The sequence below is a fragment of the Chenopodium quinoa genome, unplaced genomic scaffold (assembly GCF_001683475.1).
Source record: "Chenopodium quinoa cultivar QQ74 unplaced genomic scaffold, ASM168347v1, whole genome shotgun sequence".
NCBI classification, from domain to species: domain Eukaryota; kingdom Viridiplantae; phylum Streptophyta; class Magnoliopsida; order Caryophyllales; family Amaranthaceae; genus Chenopodium; species Chenopodium quinoa.
Window position 1 is genome coordinate 210,955 of NW_018744570.1, and position 16,030 is coordinate 226,984.

At 34.1% G+C, this 16,030-nt stretch overlaps 2 protein-coding genes across 2 annotated transcripts; both read left to right on the forward strand.

Moving 5' to 3' along the window:
* The first annotated feature begins 2,398 nt into the window (after positions 1–2,398).
* Positions 2,399–7,404, forward strand: LOC110699105 (UDP-rhamnose/UDP-galactose transporter 2-like). Its single transcript, XM_021876594.1, has 5 exons — positions 2,399–2,851; positions 3,127–3,311; positions 4,291–4,491; positions 6,494–6,655; positions 6,769–7,404. The coding sequence occupies exons 1-5, from the start codon at positions 2,722–2,724 to the stop codon at positions 7,126–7,128; spliced, it is 1,038 nt and encodes a 345-aa protein (XP_021732286.1). The 5' UTR covers positions 2,399–2,721; the 3' UTR covers positions 7,129–7,404.
* Positions 7,405–9,386: 1,982 nt separating this feature from the next.
* LOC110699106 (uncharacterized protein At1g76660-like) lies at positions 9,387–15,327 on the forward strand. Its single transcript, XM_021876595.1, has 3 exons — positions 9,387–9,905; positions 10,799–11,915; positions 14,730–15,327. The coding sequence occupies exons 1-3, from the start codon at positions 9,867–9,869 to the stop codon at positions 14,927–14,929; spliced, it is 1,356 nt and encodes a 451-aa protein (XP_021732287.1). The 5' UTR covers positions 9,387–9,866; the 3' UTR covers positions 14,930–15,327.
* The last annotated feature ends 703 nt before the right edge of the window (positions 15,328–16,030 follow it).

Consider the following 16,030-nt stretch of genomic DNA (forward strand, 5'->3'; position numbering starts at 1 on the left):
TTATGAGGATCCTCCTCTCAAAATAAGGGATGCTCTTAGGGAGGACATTTCAAGGGTAGCTAGGCCTCATTTCATTCGTAGTTTTTCTTTATTTGTATGGGCTTGGCCCTTATTTGCATCAAATATATATATATATATATATATATATATATATATATATATATATATATATATATATATATATATATATATATATATGTGGAACAAAAGAAAATGGAGTAGTAAGCCCCTAAAGGCTTTCTCAATGGTCAATTAGGCTCCATAAGCTTTCTCATTAGGCTTAATCTAAATCACCAAAAACATTGGATGTTAAAATTGATGGTGTGTTATTATTTAACTTATTGTTGTATTTATATTTTAATAATTTATCACAAACTAGGTTTGCAATTGGTCAATATCCGGGTTGTTTCTGAGACTTTGGAATAGTAAATTTGGCCTAAAATGCCAATGTTTGGCCATTTTGGCTCAATTATGGGATTTTTCTGACATTTTAAAGCGCCATATAGAAAATTATTAATTTTTAGCCACTATAAATAGGATTTGCATTTTAATTTTGAATTAAAATATCAATCACTATATAAGCAAAATCAACGAATAAGGTTTGAAATTTTAAATTTAAGTGACATGTAATAAAAATAAAAAATAAATTAAAATAATAACAAAGAATACTAAGCAGGCATTTTCCCGGATGGGTCCTCCGATGCCCGGGTTGAGAGATATTACCCTGAAATTTTGGGGATCCGTAACTTTGTCTTCGGGCGTCTTATCAGGATATTTATTTACTTATTTATTTTTTGAAATTGGGTGTCTCGACAAGATCTACACGCCCAAACTTTCATGTTTAAATTAGTTAAGTTATATCTCTATACAAGCAAAATTCACAAATGAGAGTTTAAATTAGTTAAATTATATTAAAAAAAAATGGATTGATATTAGAGATCTTATCCATAAATCTAAATGAAAAATTAATTTACAATTTTAATTATACAATACGTGAATGAGATTGTAAATTAAAATTAGTCAAATTTTGTTAAGGAAAAATGGTTTCTGTAGTTAAATAATTAATGTGATTTTAGTTTTTTCAAAAAATACATACTAATCTAGAGATTGCAATAACTAAAACATGGGCTTACATCTAGTATTCAATAAGTTGAACCATTAGTGATTTATTATCAACAAATTTTATTCCATTGTTTATTTTTATAATTCCACTAATTTACTTTTATTTGCAACATTTTTTATTTTCATTGGTTAATATCTTTAATTATAGATTTTTAAAAAATTATAAAAATTAAATTTTAATAAATCTTCCTCGTTCTTTTTACTTCTTGTTTCATTTATTATGCTTGCTAGTGTAAAATCTTAACTAGCAATAACTTTAAATCTCCACAATAAAAAATTGTAAAAGTTATATATTATGATAGTACTTATAAAGATGATTCTAACAAGCTCTCACATAAAAGGCACAAAACTGTTTATCTTAAGTATGTCAAAACGAAACTTATTGTTAAGAGATGTTGAAATCTAACTCATAGGGCGGCCAAATTGACCCCAAAACATTTAAAGAGCAAGTTTTGGCACAAAAATCAATATTTTATTATTAAATAATGAAACTTATTGCTAAGAGAGGTTGAAATCTAATATTTTGCGGTTTTGTGAGTGATTAAATATAATAATAATAATAATAAAAAAAAAAACGAGTGGTTAAATCAAATTAGGGTGCTTTAAGGGTGGTAAAATACAATTTTCTCCCATTTTATTCACTTTTTCGAGATGCTCTATAAATGTCAACCTATCTTTGGTGAAGACCTAAAACCTTTTTCCCCTTTATTTTCAATTTTTCATATGTTTGATTAGTAAACATGGTTTTTGTTTTTTTTTTTTAGAAAAGTTAACATGGTTCTTTATTTCAAGTTTCAATGTAACTTTTTTAAAGCTATTATGTCAACTTTCAAAATTTGGATTTTAGTGGGCCGACTCTTTAGACTCGGACACGTGAGTACATGACACACCAACATGTTAGTTCAATCATATTTTTATGACTAAATTGCATTGGTGTAATTTGCTCTGAAAGATATAAAATAATGTTAATATCATAATATATTTTTTATTTTTATTAAGGATGAAATTGAATAACTCGTAAAACTTTAATATATTAACAAGATTACCTACATACATGAGTAATTTTTTGTTTAAGGTGGGATGTTGGTTTGAGAGTTAGAAATTAAACAGGTCTCCAAAATTGCTAAAAAATAATCATGATTAATGGAATATAAGATAAATCAGATGGTTTCAAAAAAAAAAAAAAAAAAAAAAAAAAAAAAAAAGATAAGATAAATCAGAAATCCTAATTAGAGTAATAGGATAGACAAACAAAAAGATTATGCGCCCATCACATCACATCTCCCCCAATTAAAATCCAGATCTTCTTCCCATCTTCCTTCAACCCAAAGTGAAATTTACAAATATTTAAAATAAAATTTTAAAATAAAAAAAAAAATAAAGTTTTACTTTGATAAAATACTTTACTGTATAAATAAATAACAATCAAAGAAAGACCCCACTAAAGAAGAAGAAAGAGAAGTCTGCCATCATCACTATCTTTGTCTCTGCACTTTCGTCGGTGATTCACTTTGCAATTCTGGGCTGCTGCTGCTGTTTCTGTTGCTGCTGTTCTTAGCCCAGATTGATTGTTTTAGATCTGCTTTGGTGGGTGTTTCAATGGAGTCGGAGAAGAAAGCGCCGGCTGTTTCAGATGCGGGCGCTTGGGCTATGAACATCATTAGCTCCGTCGGTCTTATTATGGCCAACAAGCAACTCATGTCTTCTTCTGGCTATGCCTTCAGCTTCGGTTTTTATCTTTCTCTCTCTATTTATATCTCTTTGTCCCGGAATTAATTGTCGCGTTGGTAGTGTAATTTGAACGACTAATGTGACAATTGTATATCGAGTTATTGCTATTGGATCTGCTTTGTCTGACCTGAATTGTTTTTTTTATTGAACCCATTAAGTTGTTACATAATGTAGTATTGTTTGTTTTGAAATCTTTGTATTGAATTGATTGATCCATATTTGGGGGGTTGAGTTATAACTGTGAAATTGCTTGGATTTTGTAATGTTTGACAGCTACAACCTTGACCGGTTTTCACTTCACTGTGACTGCCCTGGTGGGTCTGGTATCGAATGCGACCGGGTATTCTGTGTCCAAGCATGTTCCTGCTTGGGAGCTCCTTTGGTTTTCCGTCGTTGCCAATATGTCTATCACTGGGATGAACCTAAGTCTTATGCTTAATTCTGTCGGTTTTTATCAGGTTTGTGTTTTTCCATTATTACGAGCTTGCCTCTCTATTGCTTTGCATTTATCTTCTCAATGTCTGTGTGTATTGATCAATGTATATTACTATCTTTGTCAAGTGTTTGATACTAAGATGATCTTTGATCTCTATTACATAAGGAGTAGTAATTAATATCATCGAAAATTTGTTACACTGAAGGTAAGAAATTGAAAAGATGATGTAGTCAAGGATTTCAAGCAACTTATCGTTATTAAAAGATATTGATCTAGTAACATTTTCCTGTTCTGGAAAATATTTGTTGTACAAGAGCAATGGTACTCCGCCTTGGGTATTTGTTTCATGCTTGGGTATGCTCCTAAGTGTTAGCCACGATTATTCAATGAAGATTTTCTATATTAACGTCGAAAGAATAGAAGATTCCAAGTAACCTAGTGTCTACACCTTTTAAAGTAGGCAGGGTGGTTGTACTATGGATTGAAAATTAAAAGTTGAGGTGACGAGCATTCCAGAAAGGGGAGGGGGGGGGGGGATGGGGATAGGGGATAGAACCGATAGCTTTTTATTGTATGTAGTAGTTGTTATTCTGGTTGGTTTTGTTGTTGTCTATTCTGTAATTGTATGCTTCTTTGAGGTATTCACAATTCTTGCAGCTGGTGGAATTTTGGAAGAGAAAGCATTTCTTATCAAAGTGATTGTTAACGATAAAGGTTGAAGATGATAATTGTCCTAGGCACTCAACTAGATCTCCAAAATCTTCTGCGGAATAAACACATGTATACTAGTTATTTATAGACCATTTATACTTAGGTGTATGATAATCACCTGTTTAAACTTCTAATTTACATGAGTTGGAGAGATATCCTCACAAGTCACAATGCTGTGTGATTTTCACTGTTTTGTTCAGCAGTTCTCTAATTTACTTTTTCCAGTGTGATTTATAGTGCTTCTAATTTCCCAAGTGTTTGCTCATTGAGTGCCTATGTTCTTGTTACAGATTTCGAAGTTGAGTATGATTCCTGTGGTTTGCGTTTTGGAATGGATCCTTCACAGCAAGCACTACTCAAAGGAAGTCAAGATGTCTGTTGTCTTTGTGGTTATTGGTGTGGGTATTTGCACTGTAACTGACGTCAAGGTCAATGCCAAAGGTTTTATATGCGCTACCGTGGCAGTGTTGTCAACGTCATTGCAACAAATTGTGAGCATACATTTTCTGTACTTTGTTTTATTCTGTCCATTAGTAGGTGTTTAAATGCGGCTATATCTTCCTATCTATCTCTTTTTATGCAATAATTTGAAACTCACATTTTCCATAAACAGTAGGAGAGTCATAGCCCTAAACTCATTGTCCATCCCTCCTCACCAGTTGTAAATACATATGCTATATAAGTTGCTAAATTGTGTCGTCTAATGTACTTATATATATAGCTATATCCTTCTAATCACATGTGTAAGTGCTTTTTTTTGGGTTGGATTCTTCTCCATGCCAACATGCTCTTTGGGGTAGGAAAATCTTGGTCTCACAGCTCTCACCGGGGGGTGGGGGGTGGGGTCCTTAAATTGCTAAAAATGACATAAAAACTCTTAAAATTGACGTTTACTTGGATGGAGAGAGACCAATGTTGACTTGGATGGAAGATGTTAGGAATGATATGAAAAGGTTGTGTTACAAGAGCATATAGCACTTGCAGGGAGAGGATTTTGGTTGAGAATGCTGGAGATAAAAAAATTCGGTTTAGGTAGTCTACCCCATTATTGAGATTAAGGCTCTTATATTATTGTTGTGCAATTGACATTTACTAAATATTCTACAATATATAAGAAAAGGTTGCATAAATTTAATATTGCCAACATCTCACATGCCATGAATCTTACATATAAATTTCATCCTTTAATTCTATATTACATGTCTATACTACACAAGTTCGCTTTTGACCGATAAAATCTAAGAAATATCATACATTAATATCTTTTCAATATTTATTATAGTTACTATTTCGGGTGAAAACCATAGGACCTTCGGCTGGTCCTTTTTTGGGGGGCTGAAGGCTGCTCTCGGTCCAATTGATGATTGGGCCGAGGATTTCCTGCAGAACAAACACACGTAAACTGGCCTCGGGGGTTGTGCCGAGGAAGGCCCCACCGATGCCGAAGTTAGTACAGTGTTTTTAGAGAGAGAAAGCTATGCAAGAGTATTAATTGCTTGAGGCTTTGTGTGAATGAATGTAAAGAGAGACAATTGAAGGCTTTTATACCTTTGCTCAATGGATGAATGGACCTTAGACCAAGTGGGCTTGCCACTTGGACTAGGCCTTGACTGACTTGGCATATGGATTGGAGAGTTGAGCCTTGCTTTGGGCTTCAAATTGGATCATTTGTAGACTGGCCCAATTAGGGTGAATTGGACCCAAACAGTTACTTCACAAAATATGGGCCTTCTACAATATTGTGCTGTTTATATTAGTCAGTAAGAAAGGTTCGGTTATTTGTTGTAAGGCGACTATGCCGACTAGTATGGATTAGTGTATACAGATGCACAAAAGTTCCGTCATTTCTGTAATTATCTCAAAAGAAATTGTATACACAGCAGTGGTATAGCAGTTGAGTATTAGGGTTCAATTCCTTCAAATTTTTTATGGGCTCATTAAAACACAGATTCTACTACAATAATTTGTCTTTACATGCAAAAATCTGCACTTACTGACTATCTATCTGGAGTCTGGACCTCTAAGAAAGACAGTCAGTGTTGCATGGTTGCATAAGATTGTTCCAGAGGTATGTCTTTCATTGTGTACTTTTTTTGGACTCTGAGATACATTGTTAACCAAAATTTTCGTTCTAAATATTCCGAGAAAGATAAAATCTGACATGCAGGATGATGTGTACCAAATAATTCATAATTTACTTCAAGGTCTTTGAGTAGGAAGTTGCATTAGTATTCTTTGTCTACTTTAGTGGAATCAGATTGAATGACATGACAGCATTGAGTAACTGTTTCGTGACAATTGATGATCTCAATCACTCAATGCCAATGTAGCAATAGATGGCTTGGGTGTTTGGTTTTAAATTAGTTTTTGATTTTATCTTTTTAATATTTACACAACCTTTCAGATCTAGGAAGCAAAGTTGGAAGCTGCAAGTTTGTGGTTTTGACTGTGCTTATAACCTTGCATTGGCATACATTTCTGTTTGTGTTGCAGTCAATAGGTTCTTTACAGAAGAAATATTCTATTGGATCTTTCGAGTTGCTGAGCAAAACTGCACCTTTCCAAGCTATTTCTCTTATAGTGCTTGGTCCATTTATTGATTACTATCTGAATGGAACATTCCTAATGACATACAAGATGTCTACTGGTGCCCTTGTAAGTACATACTGATCCCTGTTTTGAGGAGCACATTCTAAGCGCTTTAGATTATTTGGTACTGTATTACAATTTAATGCTTATTTTTCCTTTTCTTGCCAAATGTACTGCAGCTGTTCATTCTTCTTTCATGCTCTTTGGCGGTGTTCTGCAATGTTAGTCAGTACCTCTGTATTGGACGCTTCTCAGCCGTTTCATTCCAGGTCCTTGGTCACATGAAAACAGTGTGCGTCTTGACATTGGGCTGGCTGCTTTTTGATTCAGAGATGACTTTGAAGAACATCATGGGCATGGCAATAGCTGTTATGGGTATGGTTGTTTACAGTTGGGCTGTGGAACTTGAAAAGCAGGCTGCTGCAAAGGCAGCCCACCATGCCAAAAACAGTTTGACAGAAGAAGAAATTCGATTATTGAAGGGTGACTTGAATGTTGCCCCTATGAAGGATATTGAGCGCGGAGAAACAAAAGCGTAAGTATGATACTCTAGAAAGCAAGAATTGACAACTGTTTTTGGTTCAGTTAGATTAAGGTATTCATGTAGGCTTTATCAGCAACAAAAGTACCACGTCTCGCCTACATACATCAATGGCATGAGTTTCTACCAGATTTAGCCTGTAATTTTTTTGTTTCTTACCATATTTATTAATTAATTGTTTCTAAGATGTGGCATAATTTAAGTGTAACTTGTTTATAGACAACAGTACAATACCATTGTCATGAGAGTGCCAAGCCTAGGCTATTCTTGTTCTCTCCTCTTTCTCTGTTATCTGCTACTTAGTTTTCAAGTTTTGGTACTCAAGTAGTTTGTCTCCCATGATCTGATTTTGCGTATCGTTGGAAGGATGAATCTAGGTTCAATGTGGGGCATATACACTATATACTCCGTTTTGTTTTTTCTTTTTTCTTTGACAGATGTAATGTTTTTTCTTAATACTCCGGACTATATTAAAGAATAAAGATAGTAATTGCCAACGCTATGTTGACATGTGTACAATTGAAAAATGATGCACTCTAAAGAAAATATGAGTATATTGCCAGTATTGGTAATGTATATATACAAGATACTTAAATATACACTTGTACATAATCTAGAATAATTTATACTTTGTATATAACCTTTTAAACTCACAATGTGCTGTATAATTAATGAAACTATTTTAAGAATGGAGATATGATCAAAAGTTACCACTACATGAGGATGCACAAATGGGACCAATTTGATATGTTATTAAATTTGACTTTCTTCAAATAAAAAAAAAAATCGAGCTAAGTTTTTAGTTTATAAATTTGAATTTGATTCTATATTATACAATAATTTATATTTGGCAATTTTCGACTCTTTTCTCTTTATTTTTTTTTTTCATGTTTTTGTTATCTATTATGATAAAACTATATTGTTTGAATGTAGTAAGTTCTCCTATGGTAGGATTTGTACAAAATGTTTTTTTTAATAAAGATTTGTGAGGCTTGGAAAAGAGGTTAATCTTTCAATTACAATTAGACGGGAATCATTTTTACAACAGCTACAATAGCAATAGACCCTTTTGTTGGAGAAGGCTGCAAAATGCAACGATATAACAAAGAATATGAAAATGTTTGATATGCAATAACAATCGTAGCTTCGGTGAAGGAAAGTTTTTATTTGATTCAATTTTTATTATATATGTTAGATTTAAATCTCTTTGTGAATGTCACATGACTTCTTATAATTTTTTTTCAAAAAAAGAATATGTTATAATTGAGCATGAACCTAGGTCATTACTTGAATTTTCCCTTAATTGGTAGGATATTGGTTTTGGTCCTTTTTAACCTTATAGAATTTGATAATTTGATATTAGAAATTCACAAGTTTTTATATATGACCACTTCACATATAATTGAGTAATAGGAGTTATTAGAAAGAAAAATGGGGTTACTTTATGGATAAGGATTACTCTAGAATGAAAATAAGGTTACTTTCATATTTAAGTAAATTCATTTTTTAGAAGAATTAAAAAATTATCTTTTCATATAAAGAATTATTAAATATAACATAATATTAATATGGGTACCTAATTAATATTTCCTCCGTCTCATATTATAATGTGTATTTCTATTTTATTAGCTACAAAACTTTGACTAAATATTGTCAATATAACCATTGGCTCACGTACCTAAAAAAAAAAAAAAAAAGAGAGAGAGAGAGAGATATCTATAGATTCGTTTCATTGTGTTGTTTTTGTAATATCAATTTTTTTAATTTTTTTTAATTACATTATCAAAGATATTGATTATTAAAACTTAAAACTATGTTTTAAAGGATGTGATAAACAAAATACGGATTAAACATTATATTATAGAACGGATGAAGTATACCTGATCAAAGTTGGTCTGACCCAGTTAGCCCAACCCAAAAATGTTTGGCAGAATTTCAACAACCTATAATTGCATTTTTTTTAATTAAAAAGTTAATTTCAACTCAATTTTGGCCTGAAAACCAATTACTTACCGTTAACGTTAAACAACGATTTTGAGCACGATTTTTCCTGCTCAAATTTGCTCTTGGCCCAAAGCCTTGGCTCGAAACGAACCACTGTTTCGACATGACCCAACCCAGCCCAAACCGTTCACACATCTACGAATATTTTGTTATTATTACTATTACTTTTACGAGGAATGAATAATGCAAAAAGTCAAACTATCTTGACAGATGGTAATTAAAAAATACCGTAAAAAAACGTCAAATTGTAATCAGTTGGCACATCAGCACATGCAATTCTGCAAAATTGGAAGAAGAAAAAGAAAAGAAATGGTGGGCGAAGAAGAGTAACAGTAACCTCTGTGAAGTTAAATGGAGAGAGGAGAAGAAGAAGAGAGAGAAAGTAATAAAACCAGCTTTTCCAAAACCCAAGAATACTAAAGCATCTGTCTTTTCCTTTTTACCTTCTCTCTCCTCCTTTTCTTTTCATTCCTTCCCCTTTGTTATATTTATATGGTAGGGTGAAATTATTTACAAAATTAATTAATAAATAAAAATAATTCTGGGTTTGCTCCTTTAGATAGAGATAGCAGATCTACTACTACTCAGACACTACGTCGCTACTTACTTAGTCCTACTCTTGTCTCACTCTTCTTCTTCTTTTTATTAAATTTATTTTAGAAAATATTGATAATTTAATTTGGAGAAATGTTCATCAAATTTTGAGTTCTGCAGTTGAATTGTGTTTTTAAAATGGGGTCGGAGCAAAACAGATTTCCACAGCAAGAGCGGGTAATCCCTTTATCAATCTATATCCTTTTTTTCTTATTTTTATTTATTTTTTTTCGTTGTTAATTTCAGATCTGATTTTGTTCATTTTTTCCTGATTTTCCCAGATGTACATTTGCATTTTGTTGTTTTGTATTTATTTTTGGTAAATCATCAATTATCATTGTTTTTCTGTAAGAAAACCCAGAATTCTTGCCTATAAATCCCTTTTAACTTTTTTTTTTTTTTTTTTTTTTTTTTTTGAGGAGATGGGGTTAAATGTAGGTAAATGCACATTAATAATTATAATAATTCCAGTAAAGATAGATATAATCTTCTGCTTTTGAAGTTGATGGAGAGAATTTTTTAAGGGGATGATTGGAATTCTGGATTTTGCTTTGTTTAAGTATTATTAAACCATCATTTCTTACTGATTTTGTTTTGCTACAGAAGATGCTGATTACTGCTTCCCTTTTTTTGATTTTTGGTTTAATTGCTTTTTAGTAACCTTTCTGGGCATCCTTAACGTCTGCTTCACTCTTCAATCAGAGTTGCGGTCATTGATCGTATTTTATTGCACTGATACTCGTATACTGTTTTCATTGATTGTGAGAATGAGATTAGGGAAAGATATAATGTAGTTAGGATGTTTAAAAATTATGCAGCAATGAATAATGTACGTCACCTTTGTGTTTTATGGCTGTAATAACTTTAAGAATTCAGTGTTATATGAGTGACAATAATCTTAATTCTTACTAAATCGTAATCTTCAAATACAAAATGATACTCCGATCCGTGTCGAACAAGCTCATTTATCGTCTATGAAATTTATATGCCCATATCTTGTATTGTTTGTGTAAGGTAATTGAACTGTGGTGACTCGATTTTCAATTCTAACCCATTGTTATTCTTCTCAGCGCAAGAAATGGGGAGGATGTTGGGGTGGACTCCCTTGTTTTGGAGCTCAGAAGGGTGGGAAACGTATTGTACCATCATCTCGTACACCTGATGGCAATGCAGCTGCAAACGAGCCCAATGGATCGCAGGGTGTTGGATTACCTAACCAACCTCCTTCATTGCCTCCACATCTTCTTGCCCCTCCCTCTTCTCCAGCTTCCTTCTCAAACTCGGCTCTTCCTTCAACTGCTCAATCACCGCGCTGCCACCTCTCGTTGTCTGCCAATTCACCTGGGAACCCTTCCTCCACTATGTATGCAACTGGGCCATACGCTCATGAAACCCAACTGGTTACTCCCCCTGTCTTTTCAACCTTTACAACAGAGCCATCAACTGCTCCTTTGACCCCTCCCCCAGAATTGGCTCACCTAACAACACCCTCTTCTCCTGATGTCCCTTATGCACAGTTCCTTTCGTCATCTGGGAAGGTCAATTATGTGCCTTCTAATGATCTTCAAAACACCTACCCGTTCTCTCCTGGAAGTCCTGCTAGTAGTCTTAGATCGCCTATTTCAAGAATCTCAGCTGACTGTTTATCTTATCCAGAGAGGGATTCCTGGGATGCTTCCCTTTCTCCTGGAGGTGCAAAACATCCAAGAAATGCTTCAGGAGGATGGCATACTGACAGCGGCGCTCAATCTCAGACTTCAAACTTTTTCTGTCCTGCAACTTTTGCTCAGTTTTATCTGGACCAACCGCATTCTGGTGGGAGACTAAGTATTTCTAAAGAGTCAGATGCCTACTCTAATGGAGCTGTGAATCAGAGCAAGCAAAACAAGAACAGCAAGCAAGAAGTGGAGGAACTGGAAGCTTACAGAGCATCTTTTGGGTTTAGTGCTGATGAAATGATCACTACTACTCAGTATGTGGAAATATCTGATGTCATGGATGAATCATTCACCATGGTACCCTGCACCTTTAACAAGCCACATGTAGAAGAAGTAACACTACTAAATTGGGGACGTGTGGGATCAAGAAAGTCAGAGAATAACTCTCCTGGTGATAAATTAACAAAGTCAAGGTCAGATATGAGTGGCAGAGCTCGACAGGGGACAGTTTCATCCAAACAATTTGAAGGTAAGTTATATTTTTTCATGCCTACAATAGTTAATTTAAATTGATATCTGCACTGCATGTGATATAGGCAAATAGTGCACCACTTCTATGGGTGGTTAAATGGAGTAACAGGTCTGTGGAGATTTGGTCTTAGGTATCCTTCCTTTTCATGATCATGCAGAAAAAAAAAGGGAACGTGTACAAATATGGTAAAATATACAATTATGATCATATCCTCTCAGGCTCTCATCATTAAAAGAGATAAATCCCTAAATTTTATATAAAATATACTTTTCTCATATATTTGATGTTTATTGTCATCTCCTTTTGTTGGTGACAGTATCATAATAATCTCTCCGTCCCAAAAGGACAGCTTTCTTTGATATTTGCTCCAACATGTCGAGGTCTCTTTGAATACTTATATCTAGGAGTTAGTCGAGAAGTTCTCGTAATAAATTTTTTTTAACACAATCAAATTGGAGTGGCAAAAAAGCATAGACATTATGTGTTAGAGGGAGTAGATTTATATTAGGTTTATTCAGGGATATATTCTTCCTCCGTGTTAGCTGTTTTTATGAGATAAATTACTGACGATTTGTGGCAGGCCACAAGCCTCATATCTCCAAATCTCCAATATGATTTTCAAATACCTTGGTCATTTTGGCAAAGCTAATTTGCTTTTCCTAACTTTCATTTTCCCAATATAAAATACCCTTTCTATTGTGCATCTAATAACATTGGCCTAACCCTAAAAGGCCACCATTGCTGTCAAAATTCAAGACAATAACTTCTTGTGTTATAAGGAAAATTCACTGGAAAAGGGATATGTTGTGAAAAAGACTAGTTCACTGTTTTGGTTGTTGAATTGGTTTTATGGGTGAGAAATAGATGAAGCTGGTATATGATGTATAAAAACACTCTTTTGTTCTCTTAATGCATTAACATGCAGTTTCAGACCTAAAATTTGGCTTAAAAAAAAAAAAAAAAAAAAAAAAAAAAAAAAAAAATATGATGAAGCTTATTATATGAAACAGTGATCACTGTTCCCTCTCCATGTTTCTTTTTGGTTCGATTATCGATAAAAGGGATAGGGGGAGGGGGCAAGGAGAATGAACTATGAAGGAAGCTATTACAGGAAAATGAAGAATGATTGGTGACCCGGTCAAAAGTATGGTTTATTTGTAATCTGCAAATTTTGATTATTTTAAGGTAGGTAAGGGAGTGAGAATATATTAGTCATAAGAGTAGTAGTAGACTAGTAGTTGTGGCATTGATTTGTAATCCTACAACATTAGTGTTTACAATATTAAAATCTTTTTGTTTCAAAAAAAATATTTAAATCTTTTCTTTTCCTTTTTTCTGCTCTTATGTTGTCTTTCTTGCTGTTTAAAGTGAAATCAACAAAAATAGAATAAAAAGCTCTTTAAGATGCATCACAAAATTTCCAAATGTTTTATTGATTAATGATAATTATTCTTTTTCTTATTTAGTACTTGTTTTCCTAATCTGTTGAGATATTGAACATCTCCATTTCTACTTCCCTTGTCCATTTTGTGCAATATAGTTGTTCCGTTCCCAACAATGTTATGTGCTGTTATAACCTGGATTGTAAGACCCTCCTTTGTTTTTGGGTTTCAACTTTTTTGGGCTGGGTTGAGGGTTTAGGATTAATGAAATTAAGGTACACTAATGATTGCAATTAACGTCATGAGATCACATAAGCAGCACCTTGTGATTGTTACATGATTTCTTGCAGCCATCATTTAACAAGTCATCATGGTATAAATCAAATCAATTCATCGAAGTTTTTGAGCATGTAATTGGATTATACTTGAATATAAACTTCTTAGTACCTGAAATAATTTATTAATCTTTATTGATTGAGGTTTTTACATAACAACTAATGAAGGGAACACCTCAATTTATTTTCATGGTTAGAGTAGTATACACAATAGCCTGCGAGAGCTGTTGCTTAGCCGATCTTTGCCAAGATTTGTTTAGAACAAAAAAATAAAAATAAACTGAAGCATGCAGCATGCTTCTTAAAATATATGAGGCTTTGCCAATTGATTGGGTTTTGAGATGCTATTCAGAATGATATTTGTTCAGTGGTTTGGTTTAAGGTTGGACTGAATTCTCCTAATTGGCAGTGTCACGTTACTTGTCTGGAGAAAAATATATATAGATATAGGAAAAGTCTGAGTTTACGTCTTCTAGCCTGTTGAGGATCTTACTTTACCATTGATCGATTTCTCCTCTTTCCTTTTACTTCAGTTGTACCCATCCTTCCTTTTCCTACTTGACATGGTTACTTGATTGGGAGATTTGGGACAGGAGTTGTCTTTAGCACAGACTCTTGATATGTGCCAAACATGGCAGGTCCAACTCTTTCTTTAATTGAAACTACGCAGATACTTCTGAATCAAGATCCATACTTGTTTTTGTAAGTTCTTTTTGTTCTATAATATTGGGGTCCTCATTCTGGTGGTGGTGGTGGTGTTAGTAAAGGCATTTCATGTTGAGGTTATTTACATAGAAATAGTGATTGGGAGAAGGCTGTATGTAGCCTATTGGTTGACAACTTGAGAGTTTTTCATGTACATGTATGCTGAACAGTGGCGGGGACAGGGGAAGGAGAATTCCTTGTATCCGTATGTGTTTGCTTTGATGAATAATTTAACTAGTACCCTTTTGTAGCTTGCTATTACTACTGTACAATTCTTGAGCCAGTCTTTACTCTTTAGATATTTAGGTGTGTCACATAACTTATCATTTCATTGCCTAATATAGCAGTTTATTTATGCTGATTTTAACTGTCATCATTTCATGATTCAGATGAGCAACCTGGAAATGTCTCTGGTCGGAGTACACCAAGCAACCGTAATTTGACGGATGATGAAGAGATGTTTTCAAACATGGGGAAATCCAAAAAAAGCAGGAAGGTAAATATGGGTCTTTCTTGCTCGGATGCAGAGATTGAGTATAGGCGAGGGAGGAGCTTGCGAGAAGCTAGAGGAGATATCACATGGCATTAGTTTTTAGTAGTTAGCTTCCGAACTGGTTATGTCCTCAGCTTCCAAACCCCCAGAATCTGGTGGCAATGTCTTCTAATCTGGCTCGAGTGTTTTTGTAAGTGTCAGCAGCATGAGTCTAATTTGTAATCGAGCTTAGCCTCTCTTATATAGGTGACTTGATGTTGTGCATTGTCGACATCTATCGGTCTAGGTTTTGCAAGTTGGTGTGCCCTGCCTCTTTTTAGCTTTTAGTAGCTGGTGTGGGAGAGTTGTGATAGGCTGGGTTTTCTCGCAGTCAGTTGTAAGAAGCGAGATACTTGGAATTGTTCATATTTGAAGATAGTTGAAATTGGTTATGCATCTAGACCTAATACTGCTAATATAGTAATATGTATATTGATATTTCATTTACTCCTGTTTTTTCCGTTGTCAAATCTGTTTTTCAAGTCCAATTTTGCAAGTGCGACTATTTTCATTAAATTTATTGAGAAACTGGTAGTTTCATTCCATTGCACTATGCGGGCGGCCTGGCAGCGTGAAATTGTGAATATAGGTGTGTGCAGCGCGCCATTTACCTGATGGCCAGGTAGCTTTTGTTGGTGAGGTGGCCGATTTTTTCTGATCATGTGGCTGATGTTTGTGGGGAGAGTGTTGTAAAATAAAACCCTCTGATTTTTGGAGAGAATGGTACTGGTAGAGCTGGTTATTGGGTAGGGTAGCCTAATGATAATAGGGTCAGGGCCAAGTTTAAAGGGTTTTTAATGGACAGAGCCTTTAACGGACAGTGCCCTTATTGGGTAGGGTCAATATAGGGCCAAAATGTTTTTCCAATTTAATAGACAAACAAAATAGATAATGTAAAAATAATTACATAGATAAATTTGTATTCATATATACTTAATAATGGCTTTGTTCAAAATTTATTTTAATTGATATTTTGTTGGCCCGTCCATTATCGACCCGCGACCCGCATGGGCCCGACCCGCTATTGACCCTATAAAATATGACTCTCTTTGACCCTACCCACAATTGACCCGCACCGACCCTGACCCGACCCGCCTAATAACCAGGTCTTATTGATTCTCTAGAATCAAGATGGGAGTGTTCTGAAGCATAAAGGTT

Excerpts from the sequence above, each read along its gene's own strand:
- LOC110699105 (XM_021876594.1), top strand. The coding sequence starts at position 2,722 with ATGGAGTCGGAGAAGAAAGCGCCGGCTGTTTCAGATGCGGGCGCTTGG. Across the intron at positions 2,852-3,126 it reads TGGCTATGCCTTCAGCTTCG|CTACAACCTTGACCGGTTTT; the intron begins GTTTTTATCTTT and ends AATGTTTGACAG. Across the intron at positions 3,312-4,290 it reads ATTCTGTCGGTTTTTATCAG|ATTTCGAAGTTGAGTATGAT; the intron begins GTTTGTGTTTTT and ends TTCTTGTTACAG.
- LOC110699106 (XM_021876595.1), top strand. The coding sequence starts at position 9,867 with ATGGGGTCGGAGCAAAACAGATTTCCACAGCAAGAGCGG. Across the intron at positions 9,906-10,798 it reads GATTTCCACAGCAAGAGCGG|CGCAAGAAATGGGGAGGATG; the intron begins GTAATCCCTTTA and ends TATTCTTCTCAG. Across the intron at positions 11,916-14,729 it reads TTCATCCAAACAATTTGAAG|ATGAGCAACCTGGAAATGTC; the intron begins GTAAGTTATATT and ends TTCATGATTCAG.